The following is a 17,707-nucleotide window of genomic DNA, read 5'->3' as shown; positions in this document are numbered from 1 at the left end:
TTTGCAACCACCATTTAACATAGTGTATTCCTAATAGACAGGGTTTTATACATTCTTGTTGAATAAATACATGATTTAAAAGTTCTGGGTCCAGGATACCTTACATAGGATATGGGGAACATAGCACATTCTTATCTTAGAGCATCTTGTTACATATCTTCTTTCCTTTCTTTGCCTGTGCTAGCTCATTAGCTTTGTTATTCTGGGTAGCATTTGAAATAGGTTTTGTTTTGTTTTGTTTTCCAGCAAATCCAATGAAAGAATGAAGAATATAGAATATATACAATTGTGTTGTTTAATCTCAGTTATATATACGTGTACTACTACACTTTACTAAACACATCTGTTTGAGTATCAGCATACTTGGGGAGAGTTTAGAGATTTAAATGTTAATGAAGACATCAAGTTGAAAGTGTTCTGCAGACAGTTTGAGTTCAATAGGCTTGCAGACAAAATTTGAATCCTTCCTCTAAACTTCATTGGAGCAGATAGTAAGGTTTAAAATTCTACAAGAAATTGATAATATTGGAACAAAATTTTGTGCAAAACTACAGGTCTTCTTAAAAGCTGAAGGGCAGTAGGTTTCTGTATATAAACAGTTATCTTTGCATCTCATAGCTAATAAAATAATTGTAAAGTAAATTGAATTTCACAGTGTACAGTGACATAGATTTGTAGTAGATGCCTTTGGTGTCCCATATACCTTACCTTGGTCTTCAGCTGTGGTGGGCAAACCCTGTGAGCTCAGAGGAACCCAGCCCTTACAAAGTCCCACTTTAAATGAGTGCTGCTTTCTTTTCTGCTCTGCACCTTTCTCCAACACTGCTGGAACCCACTAAGGATATCCCCTTATTCAGTGCCTAAATGAAAACTAAAAGTGCAGGTTCTTAACAACTCTCAGTTAATTGGGGATTGTAGCTGATGCATAAAACATCCTTGCCTCCTGTCTTTTAGGTGCCCAATTCCAGAGGCTTTCTGTATGCTTCTCTTATCCCTAGGAGCAAACTCAATAATGCCCTCTGTATTACCACTTTTTCCTTCCTAGGTTCATTCTCCCTATTCCCTCCACTCCTGTTTCCTAGGATTCTCTCCCAAATAAACTGCTTTCCCAAAAACCCAGGTCTTTTCCCTACATTGTATCTTCTGTAGAATCTAAACTGAAAAGTTGTACAGAAAGGAAATCTGGGGGCACCTGGGTGGCTCGTTGAGCGTCCAATTTTGGCTTGGGTCGTGATTTCGCGGTTTGCAGTTTGTGAGTCCGAGCCCTGCGACGGGCTCTGTGCTGACAGCTCAGAGCCTGGACCCTGTCTTGGGATTCTGTGTCTCCCTCTCTCTCTCTCTGCCCCTCCCCTGCTTGCGCTATCTCTCTCACTTTTTCTCAAAAATAAATTAAAAAATTTTTTTAATTTAAATTAAAAGGTATCATTAAATGGGGTGTCTGGGCGGCTCAGTCGGTTAAGCGTCCGACTTGGGCTCAGGTCATGATCTCACAGTTCATGGGTTTGAGCCCCGTGTCAGGCTCTGTGCTGACAGCTCAGAGCCTGGAGCCTCCTTCAGATTCTGTGTCTCCCTCTGTCTCTCTGCCCTTCCCCTGCTCATGTTCTGTCTCCCCCCCCCGAAATAAATAAACATCAAAGAAAACTTTTTTTAATGTATCATTAATCAAAATATTTGTTTTAAAGGTTTTACTTCCTGTAGTTCTATTTAGAGAGTTGGTAAATAACTACATCTGAAAGATGTTGCTAATACTGAGGAGTTTTTCTTTGAGAATTTGGGAAATAAATTTGCCTGCTTGTTTTTAGTGGACAGTTATTGCCAATCTACTATATAACAAATTGAAAGCTCTCATCACTTCACAAATATTACCAGTTAATGAAAATATTGTTCTATAAGAACATAACCCCCAAGAAGAGAACTTTTCATTCCTTTGGGGTTTACAGTTGGTATTCAGACCTAGAAGGAGACTGTGATATATACTCCTTTTTAACAGTGTGTGTGAGGGCATGTTTGTACCTTTCTTGCTATTTCTTAATTTGGTCAAACTAGAGGGCTAATAGTTTGATTTTCAACTCAGTCCTTGTTGGACTGTGCTTAAAATATAGTGTTTCAAATTTTGACTAAGTCTAGATATATTTAAACTTATAATTATTTTTTCTTTGTTAAAAAAAAACACTTTTTAAATACTAGAATCTCATAGTCTCACCTCTGGAGAGAATTTGGGTAGAATGATTATCTTCAAATTTGGTTGTTTTATTTATATTTTTCAGCCTATTCTGCCAAACAATTGCCTACATTTGAACATGAAGCAAGAGAACCTAAATCTTACCACTAAGGACATTGAGTGAAGCTACTTTGATAATTTTTGTTTACTCTTTTACCCTTACAATTATGTTAATGTCATCTATTTGGCATAGCATCCTCATGCCATTCTTTATTGGAACTCACATTGTTGTTTCAGATTTCATATTAAAAGTGAGAACTTATTTAATGTTTTTAAAACGATAGTAGCAAGGGGTGCTTAGATGGCTCAGTAGGTTAAGCATCCAACTCTTGATGGATGACTCAGGTCATGATATCACAGTTGTGAAATCGAGCCCCACCTCTGCTTGCTGTCTTTCTCTCTCTCAAAAAACAAAACAAAAACAAAAAAAACCCATAGTAGCCAGAAGTAATATCGAGGCTCAGTAATATACTCAGCTTATGAGGTGCCTGGGTGGTTCATTCGGCTAAGCATCCATCTCTTGGTTTTGGCTCAGGTCACAATCTCACAGTTTGTGAGTTCAAGCTCCACATTGGGCTCTGTGCTGACAGCATGGAGCCTGCTTGGGATTCTCTCCCTCTCTCTCTCTGCCCCTCCCCTGCTCATGCTTGCTCTCGCTCTCTCTCAAAATAAATAAATAAACTTAAAATATATATATAGTCAGCTTATAATGTTTATTCAGAACATTTTGTAAAGACTTAAAACTTCAGAGAGGCTTCTAAGGTAGTTTCTCTAGCAACATTTTTGCCCTATAATTATAATTTTTTAAAATACAATATGCCTAGAACACATCCAAGTGAGTAAATAAAAATATTTATCTTGCTTGGTAATTTATGGTGCCATCTCACCTATCAACCCTTTTTTTATTGATTGATTGATTTGCTTATTTTTGAGAGAGAGAGAAAGAGACAGAGTATGAATGAGGCAGGTGAAGAGAAAGAGGAAGACACAGAATCCAGACCAGTCTCAGGTTCTGAGCTGAGCTCTGCACAGAGCCTGACGCAAGGCTTGAACCCACGAGCTGTTAGATTATGACCTGAGTTTAACTCGGCCCAACCGACTGAGCCACCCAGGCATCCATACCCCTTTTTAATATAGGGAACTGATCAGTATGTAGAGATCCAAGAAAATAACAGGCAAGAAGCAGGCTTAAGTAACTTTGTGCCGCAAGGTCAAATTGCCCAAGGGTACCAGGATAATTAATGTTTGAATACCCAGCCATAATTGTCCCCTACCAGTGTGTTTTTGGTTTATAAACTGATAACTCCTACTTATGTGTGTTAGTTTCATTCAGCTTCACAAATCCATCTGTTTAAATTGGTGAAAATTTATTTGATTATCAAATCATCATAGTTAAAGTGATACATCTATTTGCATAAAGGAGCTTTTAAAATTCTAGTTTAAACTTGATGCAACTTGACTTTATAATTTTGCTTATATTCATCTTTAAGTAATTTTAGATTACGCAGAAACTTTTAAAAGCCTGAGACATTTGTAAGTGAAGTTAACTTAATTCGTCTTTTCCCTTGTTTTTAGTGGGAGATTTTGATAAGATCTGGCGAGAACATTGTGAGGATGAGGAAACACTTTGTGAATATGCTGTTGCAATGAAAAATTTGGCAGATAACCATTGGGCAAAAACTTGTGAGGGCGAAGGTCGTATTGAATGGTGTTGTAGGTGAGTGTTTTTATGAACTAACATTTTTGGTTTCTACTATATCGTTTAAAGTCTGAAATCCAAGTAATGCTTTGTATAATTTACTGTACCAAAATAGGACTGTTTTAAAACAGATTATTTTTTTAAATAACTTCTTCCTCTTGCCACACTTTCTCTAAGTTTATATCATTCATCCCTTTTTAATCAAAATGTTTTTCTTTGACATAACTTGAAGTTTTGTTTCAGCCTTTCAAAATTATAGCTTTAAAAAATAAAAGTATAGCTTTAAATGCATCAAATATACTTAAACGTCAATACATTTAAAATATGAGTTTTAACACTTAACTTCATTGATAAGTCATAGTATAGAAATTTCTTTTTATAATTCTCCATATTTGGATTCAAGTAAACGTGATTTTCTGTATTTTAAAATTTGAAAACCTCTTAAAAGTGTCAAAATCCTGAATTTTGGATATATAATTCAGAGTATTCCAGCACTTAAATTTACTTTGGATAATGCTTATTTTCTCATTGTATAAATTTAAGACATCAAAATGAAATACTCTTGGTCATTTCTCTCAAGGTAGTAAAATTATTAGAACGGATATATGTATTGATTGAATTTATAAATGAATTCTCAGAAAACAAAGCATTATCTTTCTGCATGGACAATGAATTTATGATAATTTCTGGTTTATATTTCATTGCAGTTATTTTTTATCCAAAATTTCTGTTTTAATCTCATTTAAAAGTTATGTTATAATGCATATTTCATTCATTCAACAAATAGTCCAGAGAAAAATGCATATTTAATTTAGTTATTTTATTTATTCATTTAATAATTTTTAATGATTGTCCACAGTGTACTAGTCACATCACAGGCACTGGGAGTAGTACAACAGTCAGCCAAACAAAATCCATGCTTTCATGGAGGTTACATGCTCATGAGGGTTAGAGGCAAGAAACAATACATAAATTAAAGATATGCTGGGTCAGATAATGGTAAGTCCCATGAGAAAAACAAAGCAAGGAAAAATAAAACAATTTTAAGTATGGTAGACAGGGTAGGCCTCCCAGAAATGATGCGTGTAAAAAACATTAAAGAAGTGAGACAACAAGCCCTAGCAAGTCCAGGGGCCTTGAGGTAGGACTGTGCTGACATGTTTTTGAAACAGCAAGGAGACTAATGTGGCTAGAGCGAAACATAAGAAGAGTGGTAGAAAATAAGATACTGACCAGCTAGATTTCGTAGGGTCTTGTAAACCATGGTTAAAGACGTTGGCTTTTATTCTGTGTGAGATGAATCACTGGATGTTTTAAGAAGAAGAGTAACAGGATTTTATTAACCTTTAAAGTGTGTCAAGAATTCTTAAGAATTAATTACTGTGTTAAGATAGACTATAGGAAGGGGAGTATGTAAATCAGGAAATCAGTTAGGAAGCTAATGTGATAATCAAGGTGCAAAGTTATAGTGAGGCAGTTTTCTTAGAGAGTGAGAAAGTGAATGGACAGAACAGTATAATAAAATTAATGCTCAAGTGAGTATAATGACTCAAGAGAAGGGGAAGGGAAATGGTATGTATGTTGTATTGATTATAGTGATACATAAGTAGGGAGTTGAAAATATGAGGTGAGTGAGGAGGAGTGAAGAGGTGTTATCAGTAGATTGCGGACCCCAAGAATTGTGGAGTTGGAGAAAGAAAGGAGCCAGAATAATAGGAAATAAGATTCTTGAAACTTAAATGTTTGGTGTTTTCTGCTTGGCTCTAGAGAGAAAATCTCTCTTTTAGAAAATATACATTTTCTCCCTCAAGCTAAGAAATGCAAAAGGAAATGTATTACTGAACCAGTTATTTCCCTTGTAACATGGAGTAATGACATAATCCAATCAGGAAATCAGCACCATCTCTATTTAAGACCATCATTCTTGGCTTTTAGCAGCACTGCTTTAAAATTAGTATTCGGGTATATCAGGCAAGCTCTCAGACTGCTTCTTAAATGGACTTTGATGTGTGATATTCTCATAGGAGCATTTGCTTATACCTTCCTTAAATAATCTGTGCTCACACTTCTCTCTTCTTTTTCCTTAGATGTGTGGTTGTTATCAATAGTTATTGTATCTACATGTGTTTGAAAAAGGTCATTTTTAAGTCAAACTGCTGAAAGGGAACATTCATAAGAATTTAGGTCAAACTGCAGGAAAAGAACAGTGGCAAATATTGTAAAATAAATTTACTATGGAAAGTAATCCCATGAGGAGTTTTATAATGTCTTTACTTTAAACTTAAAACTAGCTTGAGAGAAAAGGCTACAAAACAGTTTTGAATTTTGAAACTTGATTTATCTATAATTTTAACTTGAGTTTATATAATTCCTTTCTCTATTGACAATTCTAAGAAAGCAGTAGTACTTTGAGAGCTAAAGTGGGCTTTTAAAAGAGTTTGACAGAAGTTTCTGTTCAGTTAGTTATACTTAAAACTTCATAAGAATTTGGTATGTAAGGTAAGGCTTACTGACATTACCCTGCTAAGATTTTGTTGGCTGTTTAGCTTGAAGAATTCCACGTATGATTTCCTTCAAAAGATAATTAAATTTGATTTATAGCATGAAATACTAAAAACATAACACAAAGGCATAGCTGTATGATTAATAAAAATATTTGCTTTTTGGGGTGCCTGGGTGGCTCAGTCGGTTAAGCGTCCGACTTTGGCTCAGGTCATGATCTCACGGTCCGTGAGTTCGAGCCCCGCGTCAGGCTCTGGGCTGACAGCTCAGAGCCTGGAGCCTGTTTCAGATTCTGTGTCTCCCTCTCTCTCTGCCCCTCCCCTGTTCACGCTCTGTCTCTCTCTGTCTCAAAAATAAATAAACGTTAAAAAAAAAAAAATTAAAAAAAAAAAATATTTGCTTTTTCTAACTTTTTGTACACACAGAGAAACAAACACAGTTTCCTGGATTTGCAAGTAAATTGCAGATAACATGATATTTCATTCCCACACATCTCCTAAGAATAAGGACATTCTTCAGCATAAGCATAATACCATCATCACATTAAGATAATTAACAGTAATTTCCTCATTTCCTAAAATACTTAGTTCAAAAATTCAGATTTTTTTATTGTCCCCAAAATGTGCTTGTAATTTTTTTCTTTTAAATCAAATTAGGGCTCATGCATTGCATTTGGTGGTTGCATTTCTTTAGGTTCTTGGTTTTGTTTTCCACAACATTTAGTTTTTTCTGAGAAATGACAGTTTATTTGAAAAATATCCCACATTCTATATTTTGTGGTTTTTGATTCAAGGTGGTTAATAGCACTGTTCAAATAATCTGTATGTCCTTACTGATTTTTCTTTTTGGCTTTTTGTTCTGTCAGTTACCAAGAGAGATTTTCAAGATACCATTTTTCTCAATTTTTGTATAATTATTTGGCTCATCTTTAGATTATTTAATTTTTCTCTTAAAGTTCTCTTAAATTTCATCTTTTTCTGAATTAGAAAGATTTATAGGGTTGCCTGGATGGTCAGTAGGTTAGACATCCAACTCTTGATTTCTACTTAGGTCAGGATCTCACGGTTCATGAGACTGAGGCCTGCGCGTGGAACCTGCTTGGGATGTTCTCTCTCCTTCTCTGCTCCTCACCCTTGTGCACACTCTCTCAAATAAACTTTAAAAAAAAATACTTATGGTAATTATTATAAAGTCCTTGTTTGCTTATTCCAATATATAGTTTATCAAGATCTGTTTCTTTTGGCTGTTTTTTCTTTTGATTACGGATCATTTTTTTTTCCTGCTTCATTATATGTCTGGTAATTTTTAAAAATATATACTAGCATTATGTTTAGAAGAGACTGGCATAATATTAGTTTTTCCTAGAAAGGGCATGCTTTTTGTTTTGTTTTGTTTTTTCCCTCTAACCGGCAGCCAGTGAGACAGGGACACACTTTGATCCATCAGGGGTTAAACTGAGTTGAAGTTGGATTACATAGTTGCATTTCACTTGTGTCTTCAAATGCTTTGAGGGTGAGTCCTGTTTTATGTATATTATAGGCACAGTCCTCTAGCAAGACTCTGGGACCTAGGTCCACAGAAGACTGCAAAGAATTTTCTCTGCTTTTTAGTCCCACTCCAAGCCTCTAGTACTTCCCTTGCCTTTTTCATACTTGAAAATCAAGACCTATGGAGGAGGGTGGGGGTGGGATGCAGGAATAGAACAGGGAGAACAATCTTTGCATTTGGGTTTCTTAAAGATTCCAGTCTGTCACACCATTCTAAGCAACCATTAAAAGCTCTGCTGGTTTCCCTTTAATCAAACAAAATCCTTCTACCCTGGAAGACATGATCCTTTGCTGCCTATACACCTTTTCAACAAATGTACAAAGTGCCTGTGATCTCTTCTCATCTAGGCCTTTCTTTAGTTCCTTTATACCTTTTGTATCCTCAGCTCTCTTGATTTCTTTTTAATACATTGTTTTTTTAGAGTGTATAGTTCTTTTTCCCCCATAGCTACAGCATAACCAGGGGCCCTTTGTGATTTTCTATATCCTAATCCAAAACTAGTTTTGTGTCCTGTATTTTGGATTTATTTGATTGTTTTCTCATGGAGCCATTAACTACTTTTCCAGTGTCCTTTATTTCTTATAAACTGATCTAAAGTGTTGAATCAGGTAACATTATTTTTGACAGAATATCTGTTAGTTCGAAACTGCACACTTACTGCATTACATTAGCAAGTGCTTATTGTCGGGTTACCTGCTAAATTTTGCCATTTGGTGTAGGTGGTCCTTCCATTGTAAACTTATATTTTCCCTTTGCAATTAGCAAGTAATATGTAGAGGGACATTTTGGCTTGTGGATCAATCCTGTCTCCTGACAGTCTGTCAGCTAACAGGTTTACTTCTGTTTATTAAATAAACTATTTCATTTGGGATTGCAGAGTGATTTTTTAAATTTTTTTTTAATGTTTACTTATTTTTGAGAGAGAGAGAGAGAGAGACAGGGTGCGAGTCAGGGAGGGACGGAGAGAAAGTGAGACACAGAATCTGAAGCAGGCTCCAGGCTCTGAGCTGTCAGCCCAGAGCCTGACGCAGGGCTCACAAACCGTGAGATCAAGAGCAGAGCCGAAGTCTGGCGCTTAAATCGACTGAGCCACCCAGGTGCCCCACAGAATGAGTTTTTCAACTTGTATCATTCTTTTTATTTATTAGCTTCTGTAAATAAAACCTTTTCTTTATGAACAGGGAATGATTATGTGTTCTCCAGAAAGGCTGGGTAGAAATAAACATATACGTATCCCTAATTCTTTCTGTTTAGTCATCAATTCTTACAATAAGGAATTGGTGTAGTAATTCCAATTGTGATAAGTATGTTTTTTGGTTTGGGGTTTTTATATCACAGTAGCCTCCTGCATTGTTATTTATTCATTCTTTCCATTAGTCTTTGTTTTTTTTGAGGGGGAGTATATTCAAATTATTCCATATTCCATATATAGCTGGCTTCTGTGTTCTGAAATCACTTTTGAGTACTTTGTTACTATGTGGTACAAAATAACCCTTTGGTTTTGCCACCCAAGACTTAGAATCAAACTATTTCTTCATAGGGCCTGTTTCTTTTAGTGAGAAATGGCATTTAGAAATTAAGATCTGGGCACTAGATGTGCTGCTAAAGGACTTAGTTCTGAATAACATTAATACATTTGCTTTGTCCTACAGTTCACATAAAATAGTTTGAAAACTACAATGTCAATTTTACTTCTAAACTTTACCTAGCAGTAAAACTGACTGGATGAAGTTTAAAGTATCTCTGTAGTTCTTCTGTCTTTAGAACATAAACCACTAAGTGTCGGGATACTGTGTTTAAAAGTTACTTGAAATAGTTCTTTTGTATATGGTTATGTTCACTTTCAGTTTTATGGGTTTCCCCCCCTATTTTATTTTGTAAGAATATAAAACATTTGCATGGTTGAGAAGTCAAGACTTTATAAAAATGTGTATTCAAAAAAGGTTCCCTTCCAATTTCCTCATTTGTTACTTGTTTTATCCAAGTAACAAATTATTTTCAGGTAACATTATTTTGTTGTTGTTTTTTTGTTTGTTTGTTTTTTGCAGAATTAACCAAATTCACATACACACACATAACCACCCATTATCTATATTCAAATGGGATATGGTATATGCTGTTTTATACCCTTCTTTTTTACTTAATATGTCATGGAGATCACTGTTGTATTAGTCAGGGTTCTTCACAGAATGGGTTCCTGTGTATGTGGAGGCTGATAAATCTTGAGATGCAGTGGTGAGTTGACATGCTAGAGACACAGGAGAATCAGTGGTGTAGTTCCAGTCCTAAAACTGGCAGGCTTGAGGCCTAGGAAGAGCTGATGTTTCAGTTTGTCTGAAGGCAAGAAAAAAATCAGTGTCCCTGTTCAAAGGCAGTCAAGCAGGAGGAGTCTTTCATACTCTGGGGAGGAGGGTCAGCCTTTTTGTTCTATGCAGACCTTCAAGTGATTGGATGAGGCCCACCCCTATTATGAAGGACAGTCTGCTTTACTCAGTTTACTTATTTAAATGTTACTCTCATTCAGAACCATCCTCACAGAATCACTCAGAATGTTTGACCAGATATCTAGGTACCCCTTGGCCCAGTCAAGTTGACGACATGAATTGACCAACTGCAAGTAAATAGATACCCTCTTCATTTTCGTAAGTTATTTACAAGTTTTTCCTGTTAAAAATAGTGCTGTAACGGATAACCTTGTGCATATTCATTTTGTACATTTGGCATTGTATCTTTGTAGATTCCTGGATGTGCAATGGCAGAGTAGAAGAGTAAACGTATATGTGATTTTGTTAGATTTTGTCAAATCACCCTCTTTAGAGGTTTTATCATTTTGTAGTTCCGTCAACAAAAAACAATACCTATCTCTTCACAGTGTCACCTACCTTTAGAAGTTTTGCCAGTTTGATAAGGTGGGAACTGATATCTCTGTGTGGTTTTAATTTATGTTTCTCTTATGAGTGAGGTTGAGTATGTTTTTATATATTTAAAAATTATTTGCCCCTTGTGAATTATGTTCATGTTTTTGACACTTTATTTCCATTGGTTTTGGTCCCTTTTATCTTGATTTTTTCATAGCTTTTTATGACTTACAGATATGTGCCCTTTGTCTTCATTAATACCTTTTGCCATGCAGGTTTTTGGTTTGCCATGTAGAAATCTTTGTTTTTACGTAATCACATGTGTATCTCTTTTATTGCTTCCAGATTTCTCTTACCTTAGAAAAGCTTTCCTGATTCCCAGACTATAAGAATTCCTAATAGTAATTCACTCATTTACTCACTAGTTTTCTTATAGTACTTGAATGATACCATTTTCTACATTTAGATCTCTGACCTATTTGGAATTCAGTCTAGTGTTTGTTGGGAAGTATAGATCTAACTTTTCCCCCAATATAATTCCCGTTTCTCCAACATCATTTATGAAAAGCACCACCTTTTCTACAGTGATTTGGCATGACACTTATATGCCATGTTAGCCAACTATATGCTATGGTTGGTTCTTTTTTAGGACTTTGTTATGTTTCATTGTCTATATCATTTAATCTATGTTATTCTGTAACATCTTCCCCTGCTCCACCACTGCTCTTCTTTCTCAGGGTTTTCTTGGTTCTTTCCTTTTTTTTTTTTTTTTTTTCATGTGTATTTTAGAACCAACTGGTCTAACTAGCAAAACTTTGTATTTTTATTGGGATTTCATTAAATTTTTTAATAACTGGAGAAAACTGACATCTTTGTAATGTTGAATCATCATGCCCATGAAAAAGATATGTATTTTTCTGTTTGTTCCAGTCTGCTTTTGAGTTGTTCAGTAGTGTTTTAAGGTTTTCTGAATACTGGTTTTCTGAATATGTGCATTTTCTTGTTACATTTATTCCTAGGTGTTTTATCATTTTGAGCTGTTGTAAATGTAACCTTCACTTCTGTTATATATTCAGATAGGCTATTGTTTATATATGCACATATATATGGAGGCTTTTGATTTTTGTATTTTTACATCTATTGGTATTGGTTTATGATTGATTCTTTTGGGTTGTCTAGGTTAACTCATCTGTGAATATACATTTTTCTTTCTTTCCAGTTTTTTTTTCTTTTTTCTTTTTTTTTTTTTTTTGACTAATACTTTTTCTTTTGTCTGCTACATAGCTGTGTCTTATTCATTTAGCAATGTGTGCATTGTGTCCCCGTTAAAAACGTGGCTAGCTTTTTGGCTGATATATATGTATAATTTTACTTTTAGGAAGTGTTCACCGATTCCTATTTTACTGAGTGTATTGTTTTGTTTGTTTTTTTAGGAATAGGTGTTGAATTGTGTTGAATGTCCTTTCAGCATCTGTGGAAGTGTATATGAGTTTCCTCCTTAAATTTATGAATATATATGTGAATATATTAATGGATTTAAATTTCCAGGTGAAAGGGATTTTTTTTGTTTTATTCTGTTACACTTTTATTGTGTTGTAATAGGATGATTTTTATCTGTTTTTCTGTGGCTTTTACTGTGGTTTTCTTCATGACATAGTATATGTATATGGTAGTTTTGTGAATATTCCATGTGCACTTGAAAAGAATTTATACTCTCTTTAGAGAGCAGAGTTTGTTATGTAGATAAGATAAACCTCATTATACTCTTTTTGGCTTCTCTAACCTTACCTAATATTCATTCACTTGATTGAGTCATGTATTAAAGTTCTCTATTGTTAGTTGTGTCTGTTTCTCCATGAATCCCATGGAGTTTCTGCTTAGTGAAGATGGCTGCTATGATAAATGGCACATAAATATTCATAACTGTTATATCTTTGGAAATTGTGGTCTTCAGCATTATAAAGTTTTCCTTTTTTTATTCATTTAATGCTTTTCATTCATTACTAACTAGCCTCTTCATCAACATTTCTCAGCCATCTCATGGATGAACTTCATCTTCTAGTAAATCCTTTAAAACCAGCTTGCAACTATGATGTTCCCTAAGTTCTTACATACAAAAAGCTGTTTTTCTATAGTTTTGTTACAAAATGTGCAGCTTGGCTGGATAAAAATCGTTGACTCACACTTTCTTTCCTTCAGCTTCTGAAAAAAAATGTTTCTCTATTTTAGTCTTATTTTGTATCTTCTTTCCATTTTCTCCCTCCCCCCCCCCCCCGCACCCCTTCTCTCCTCTTTCCCTCTCTACTGAACCATTTGGTAGTCAGTTGCAGAAATCACAAGACTTTCATTCCTAAATATTTCAAGGTGTATCATTGCACTTAGTTGAGGTAAATTCTCTAGCTTTCTCTTTATTTGAAGTTTTTATTTAAATTCTAGTTAGTTAACATAGAGTGTAATGTTAGTTTAGAATTCACTGATTCATCACTTACATGTAACACACAGTGCTCATCACAACTGCCCTCCTTAATGCCTATAACCCATTTAGCCCATTACCCTGCTCACCTCCCCTCCAGCTACCCACAGTTGTTCTCTGTAGTTAAGTGAAACAAGTTGGTCAGAGAAAGACAAATATGATTTGACTCATGTGAATCTCTCTCTCTCTCCTTTTTTTTTTCTTTTATGACACAGACATCTTATAAAGGTTTATAGACTCTCAATTTGGATTTGTATGGTTTTTTTCTGATTAGATTTTTTTAAATGTTTTTTATTTATTTCTGAGACAGAGAGAGACAGAGCATGAGTGGGGGAGGGACAGAGAGAGAGGAAGACAGAATCAGAAGCAGGCTCCAGGCTCTGAGCTGTCAGCACAGAGCCCGACATGAGGCTCAAACTCACAAACTGTGAGGTCATGACCTGAGCCAATGTCGGTCGCCCAAAAGACTGAGCCACCCAGGCACCCCTCTGATTAGATTTAAGTGAAGCATATTAGCAAGAATATTACTTAGGTGATATTGTGTCCTTCTCAGTGTATTACATCAGGAGACACATGATAACTGTTCTGACCTGGGTTTTTTTTCCCTTTCAAATAGATTCATTTTTTTGGTGCAGTTTTAGGTTCATAGTAATATTGAGCAGAAAGTACAGTTCCCATAAACACCCTGCCCACACACATGCCCAGTATGCTCCCTGCCAACATCCACCCAGAATGGTACATTATATTGTAATTGATGAACTTCTTTGACACATCATTATCATTTAAAGTCCATAGCTTACATTAGGATTTGTTTTTGGTGGTGTATATTCTGTGGGTTTTGACAAATATATAATGACAAATATTCACCATTATAGTATCATACAGATGGCTTCCTTGCCCTAAAAATCCTCTGCTTTGCTTGCACATCCCTTCTTTCCCCAGTCACAGACTCTTTTACTCTTTCCATAGTTTTGCCTTTTCTAGAATGTCATAGAGTTGGAATCATAGTATATAATCTTTTTATGTTGACAGCTTTCACTTAATAGGCATTTAAGTTTCCTCCATGTCTTTTCATGGCTCGGTAGCTCATTTCTTTTTAGCACTGAGTAAGAATCTATTGTCTGGATGTACCACAATTTTTTTCTTTATTCACCTGCTACAGGACAACTTATTGCTTCCAAATTTTGGCAGTTATGACTAAAACTGCTGTAAGCATCCATGTGCAGGCTTTTGTGTTGAAGTGAGTTTTCGTGTGTGTGTGTGTGTGTGTGTGTGTGTGTGCGCGCGCGCGTGTGCAAATACCAAGGAGTGTGATTGCTGGATTGTATGGTAAAAGTAGAGTTAATTTTGTAGGAAACGGCCAAATTGTCTCCAAAGTGATTTTATCATTTTGTATTCCCACCAACAATGAATGAAGAGTTCTTGTTGCTCCACATGTTCACCAGCAGTTGGTAGTGTTGATGTTATTAGTGTGTAGTAGTGTCGTGTTGCTATTTTAATTTGCATTTCCCTAATGATATATTACCTGGAGCATATTCCATAAGCTTATTTGCTGTCTGTATATCTTCTTTGGTGAGTTATCCGTTTCTTTTGCCCATTTTTAAACTGGGTTGTTTGTTTTCCATTATTAAGTTTTCAGAATTCTTTGTATATTTCAGATAACAGTTCCTTCATCAGATAAGTCTTTTGCAAATATTTCTCCCAGTCCATGTCTGTCTTCTCATTCTCTTCTCATTCTCTCCCATTCTCTTTTGCAGAGCATTTTTTTTTATTGTAATTAAGTCCAGCTTCTCAATTCTTTCTTTGATGGATCTTGACTTTGGTGTTGCATCCAAAAAGTCATTGCCAAGTCCAAGGTCACCTAGATTTTCTCCTAGGAAGTTTATAAAACTCTCCAAGAGTTTTATAGTTTTGTGTTTTACATTTATGTCTATAATCCATTTTAAGTGTTGTGAAAGGTGTGATATCTGTTTAGGTTCATTTTTCTGGTATATAGTTGTCGTTCCAGCACCATTTGGTGAAAAGACCATCTTTACTCCATTATATTGCCTTTGCTCTTTTATTGAAAAATCATTTGAGTATATCTGTGTGGGTCTACTGGGATGTTTTGTTCCATGTGTCTAGTTGTCTATTCTGTCACCAGCACCACCCTGTTCTGATCCACTATATAAAGTAAGTCCAATAGTGGCCAGTCCTCCAATTTTGTTCTTCTTCAAAAATGTGTTGGCTATTTGGGTCTTTTGCCTCTCCATATAAACTTTAGAATTAGTTTGTTGGTCTCCACCAAATAATTTGACTTGATTTTCATTGGGATTGTACAGACTCTATAGATCAATTTGGGAAGAACTGACATTGTGGCAATATTGCATCTTCCTATCTATTTTCATGGAATATCTCTCCATTATTCATTCCTTTTTGTTCTCAGCTTTTTAATTTCAAATTTGAAATGTTCTTTCATATCTGCAGTTGCTTTATTATATATAATTAATACCAAAATGTTACAGTTTTTTTCTCTTTTATAGCTGTTTTTGAGTCTATGTTTTTGATAATTTTCATCCACTGGTTTTAATTGTTTTTCTCTTCCCTTCTATTAGGACCTTGTTTGGTTTCTGTATTCATTGAGCATTTATTTTATGGGTTTGTCTATTCTGTTGGAGTGTCTGTAGGGGTTTGGGTGGCTTACTTGGTTCTTTAATTCTGAAGAACCTTGTTTGATTGCCACAAATACAAAAGTAAAGTGCCTTTAATATATATTGTTCTCTTTTGGTCTGACTTAACATTTTTTAATATATGGTTTATAACATCTCAGTAGGCTCATTATCCTTAATTGCTTAATTTTTTCCTTTTATCACCAAACCTCCAGAGATACCTCCATTTTTTCAAAGTGCCTCCTTTCTCCCCCAGAAGCAATATCTTTTCAAGGCTCTCCTTTTTGGTGGCATTTACTTTTTGTACACTTTTGCAATTAGCCCCAGCCCCAGTAAATCACTAAACTACTGTCATTAGATTTCTAAATACCACATCTTTACATTGGCCTTGGAGTCTTGTGGGATCTGAGGCTTGCTTATCACTCCAGTGTCACCTAGCCACCTTTCCCCACTATATTTGTGTTGGCCTCAGGATCTTTTTACCTGTGAGTCCATCCATCTGTTTTCTTCTCGGCACCTTACATTTCACATATCTTGAATGGATGTCCATCTCTGCAGGATCCTTGCTGTGTTTATCTACTGTGCCTTTGCTCATGCTATTCTGCCAGAAAAGCACTCACCTCCCACCTAGCATTCTTCCTTGATTATTCCTACTTATATTTCTGAAGTCAGCATATATTACTGACTCTGGATTGATTGGGTTATCAGTTGTATATTATCTTTATCAGTTGTATTTTCTTTATTATTGTATAATTGTTGTCTTATTCACTAATCTGAGCTCCTTGAGAGCAGCAATCCCTTCTCCAATTTGTTTTCTCATCACAGATGTGCCTGGCACATGGGGGCTCTGTATTCTTAATACTTAATAAATATTTGATTTATGAAGAATGGGTTTCAACTCCTATATATAAGAATTAAAACTAAATCTACATAGGAAAATTAAAGAAATCTTTTTTTTAAAAAGTCTTAATAGTAATTAAGAAAAAGTGAAGTTGAACTAATAAGCATACTGTAAGTATGAGGAGAGATGGGCATTGTTCCCTTAGATCATAGTTCTACTTGCAGAAATCAGTTTTAAACTTTTTTTTTAACGTCTATTTATTTTTGAGACAGAGAGAGACAGAGCATGAACGGGGGAGGGTTAGAGAGAGGGAGACACAGAATCTGAAACAGGCTCCAGGCTCTGAGCTGTCAGCACAGAGCGCGACGCGGGGCTCAAACTCACGGACCGCGAGATCATGACCTGAGCCGAAGTCGGACGCTTAACCGACTGAGCCACCCAGGCGCCCCGCAGAATTCAGTTTTAAATTAGTTCTTCAATTCTTCTCTTGCCATATGTTTCTGGAAATTCACCAAGCAGAGTCTATGGAGAAAAATAGTTTAGCTTTGTTCAAAGTATGAGCTATATGTACTAATAATGTGTTGGAAGAATCTAAAAAGAAAATTTGTTTAGATTCCCTTCTCCTTCAAGTAGCTTGGTAATTGTATCATTTATTGTTTTCACATGTAAGCTATTACATTGTAAGCTCAAGGGCCTGAACTAGGTCTTGTTAGCCTTTCTTTACCTTAAGATTCCTGGCTTTAATAGCTAATAAATATTTGAGTTGATTCTATGGTTTATGTTTGTTTTTCCTGTTATATACCCAGGCATGGTGTCCTACTACTCTAAAATTGTATTCGGTTTGAAGAAAATTGTTTATAAGATTATGTCAGCCATCAGTTTCTGGTGCTGGATGGCAACCTGATCTGTTCTAAACT

The 17,707-nt window shown here is 35.4% G+C and overlaps 1 protein-coding gene across 1 annotated transcript in view; it reads left to right on the top strand.

Moving 5' to 3' along the window:
• Positions 1 to 17,707, top strand: part of BMT2 (base methyltransferase of 25S rRNA 2 homolog) — a 91,155-nt gene that overhangs the window by 12,896 nt on the left and 60,552 nt on the right. The window contains exon 2 of the mRNA XM_015540684.2: positions 3,797 to 3,938. Coding sequence (XP_015396170.2) covers positions 3,797 to 3,938 — 142 coding nt within the window. The remainder of the gene's footprint in view (positions 1 to 3,796; positions 3,939 to 17,707) is intronic.

This window comes from Panthera tigris, chromosome A2 (genome assembly GCF_018350195.1).
Source record: "Panthera tigris isolate Pti1 chromosome A2, P.tigris_Pti1_mat1.1, whole genome shotgun sequence".
NCBI classification, from domain to species: Eukaryota; Metazoa; Chordata; class Mammalia; order Carnivora; family Felidae; genus Panthera; species Panthera tigris.
The sequence above is the reverse complement of the archived record's forward strand: the minus strand, read 5'-3'. Positions and strand labels throughout refer to the sequence as shown.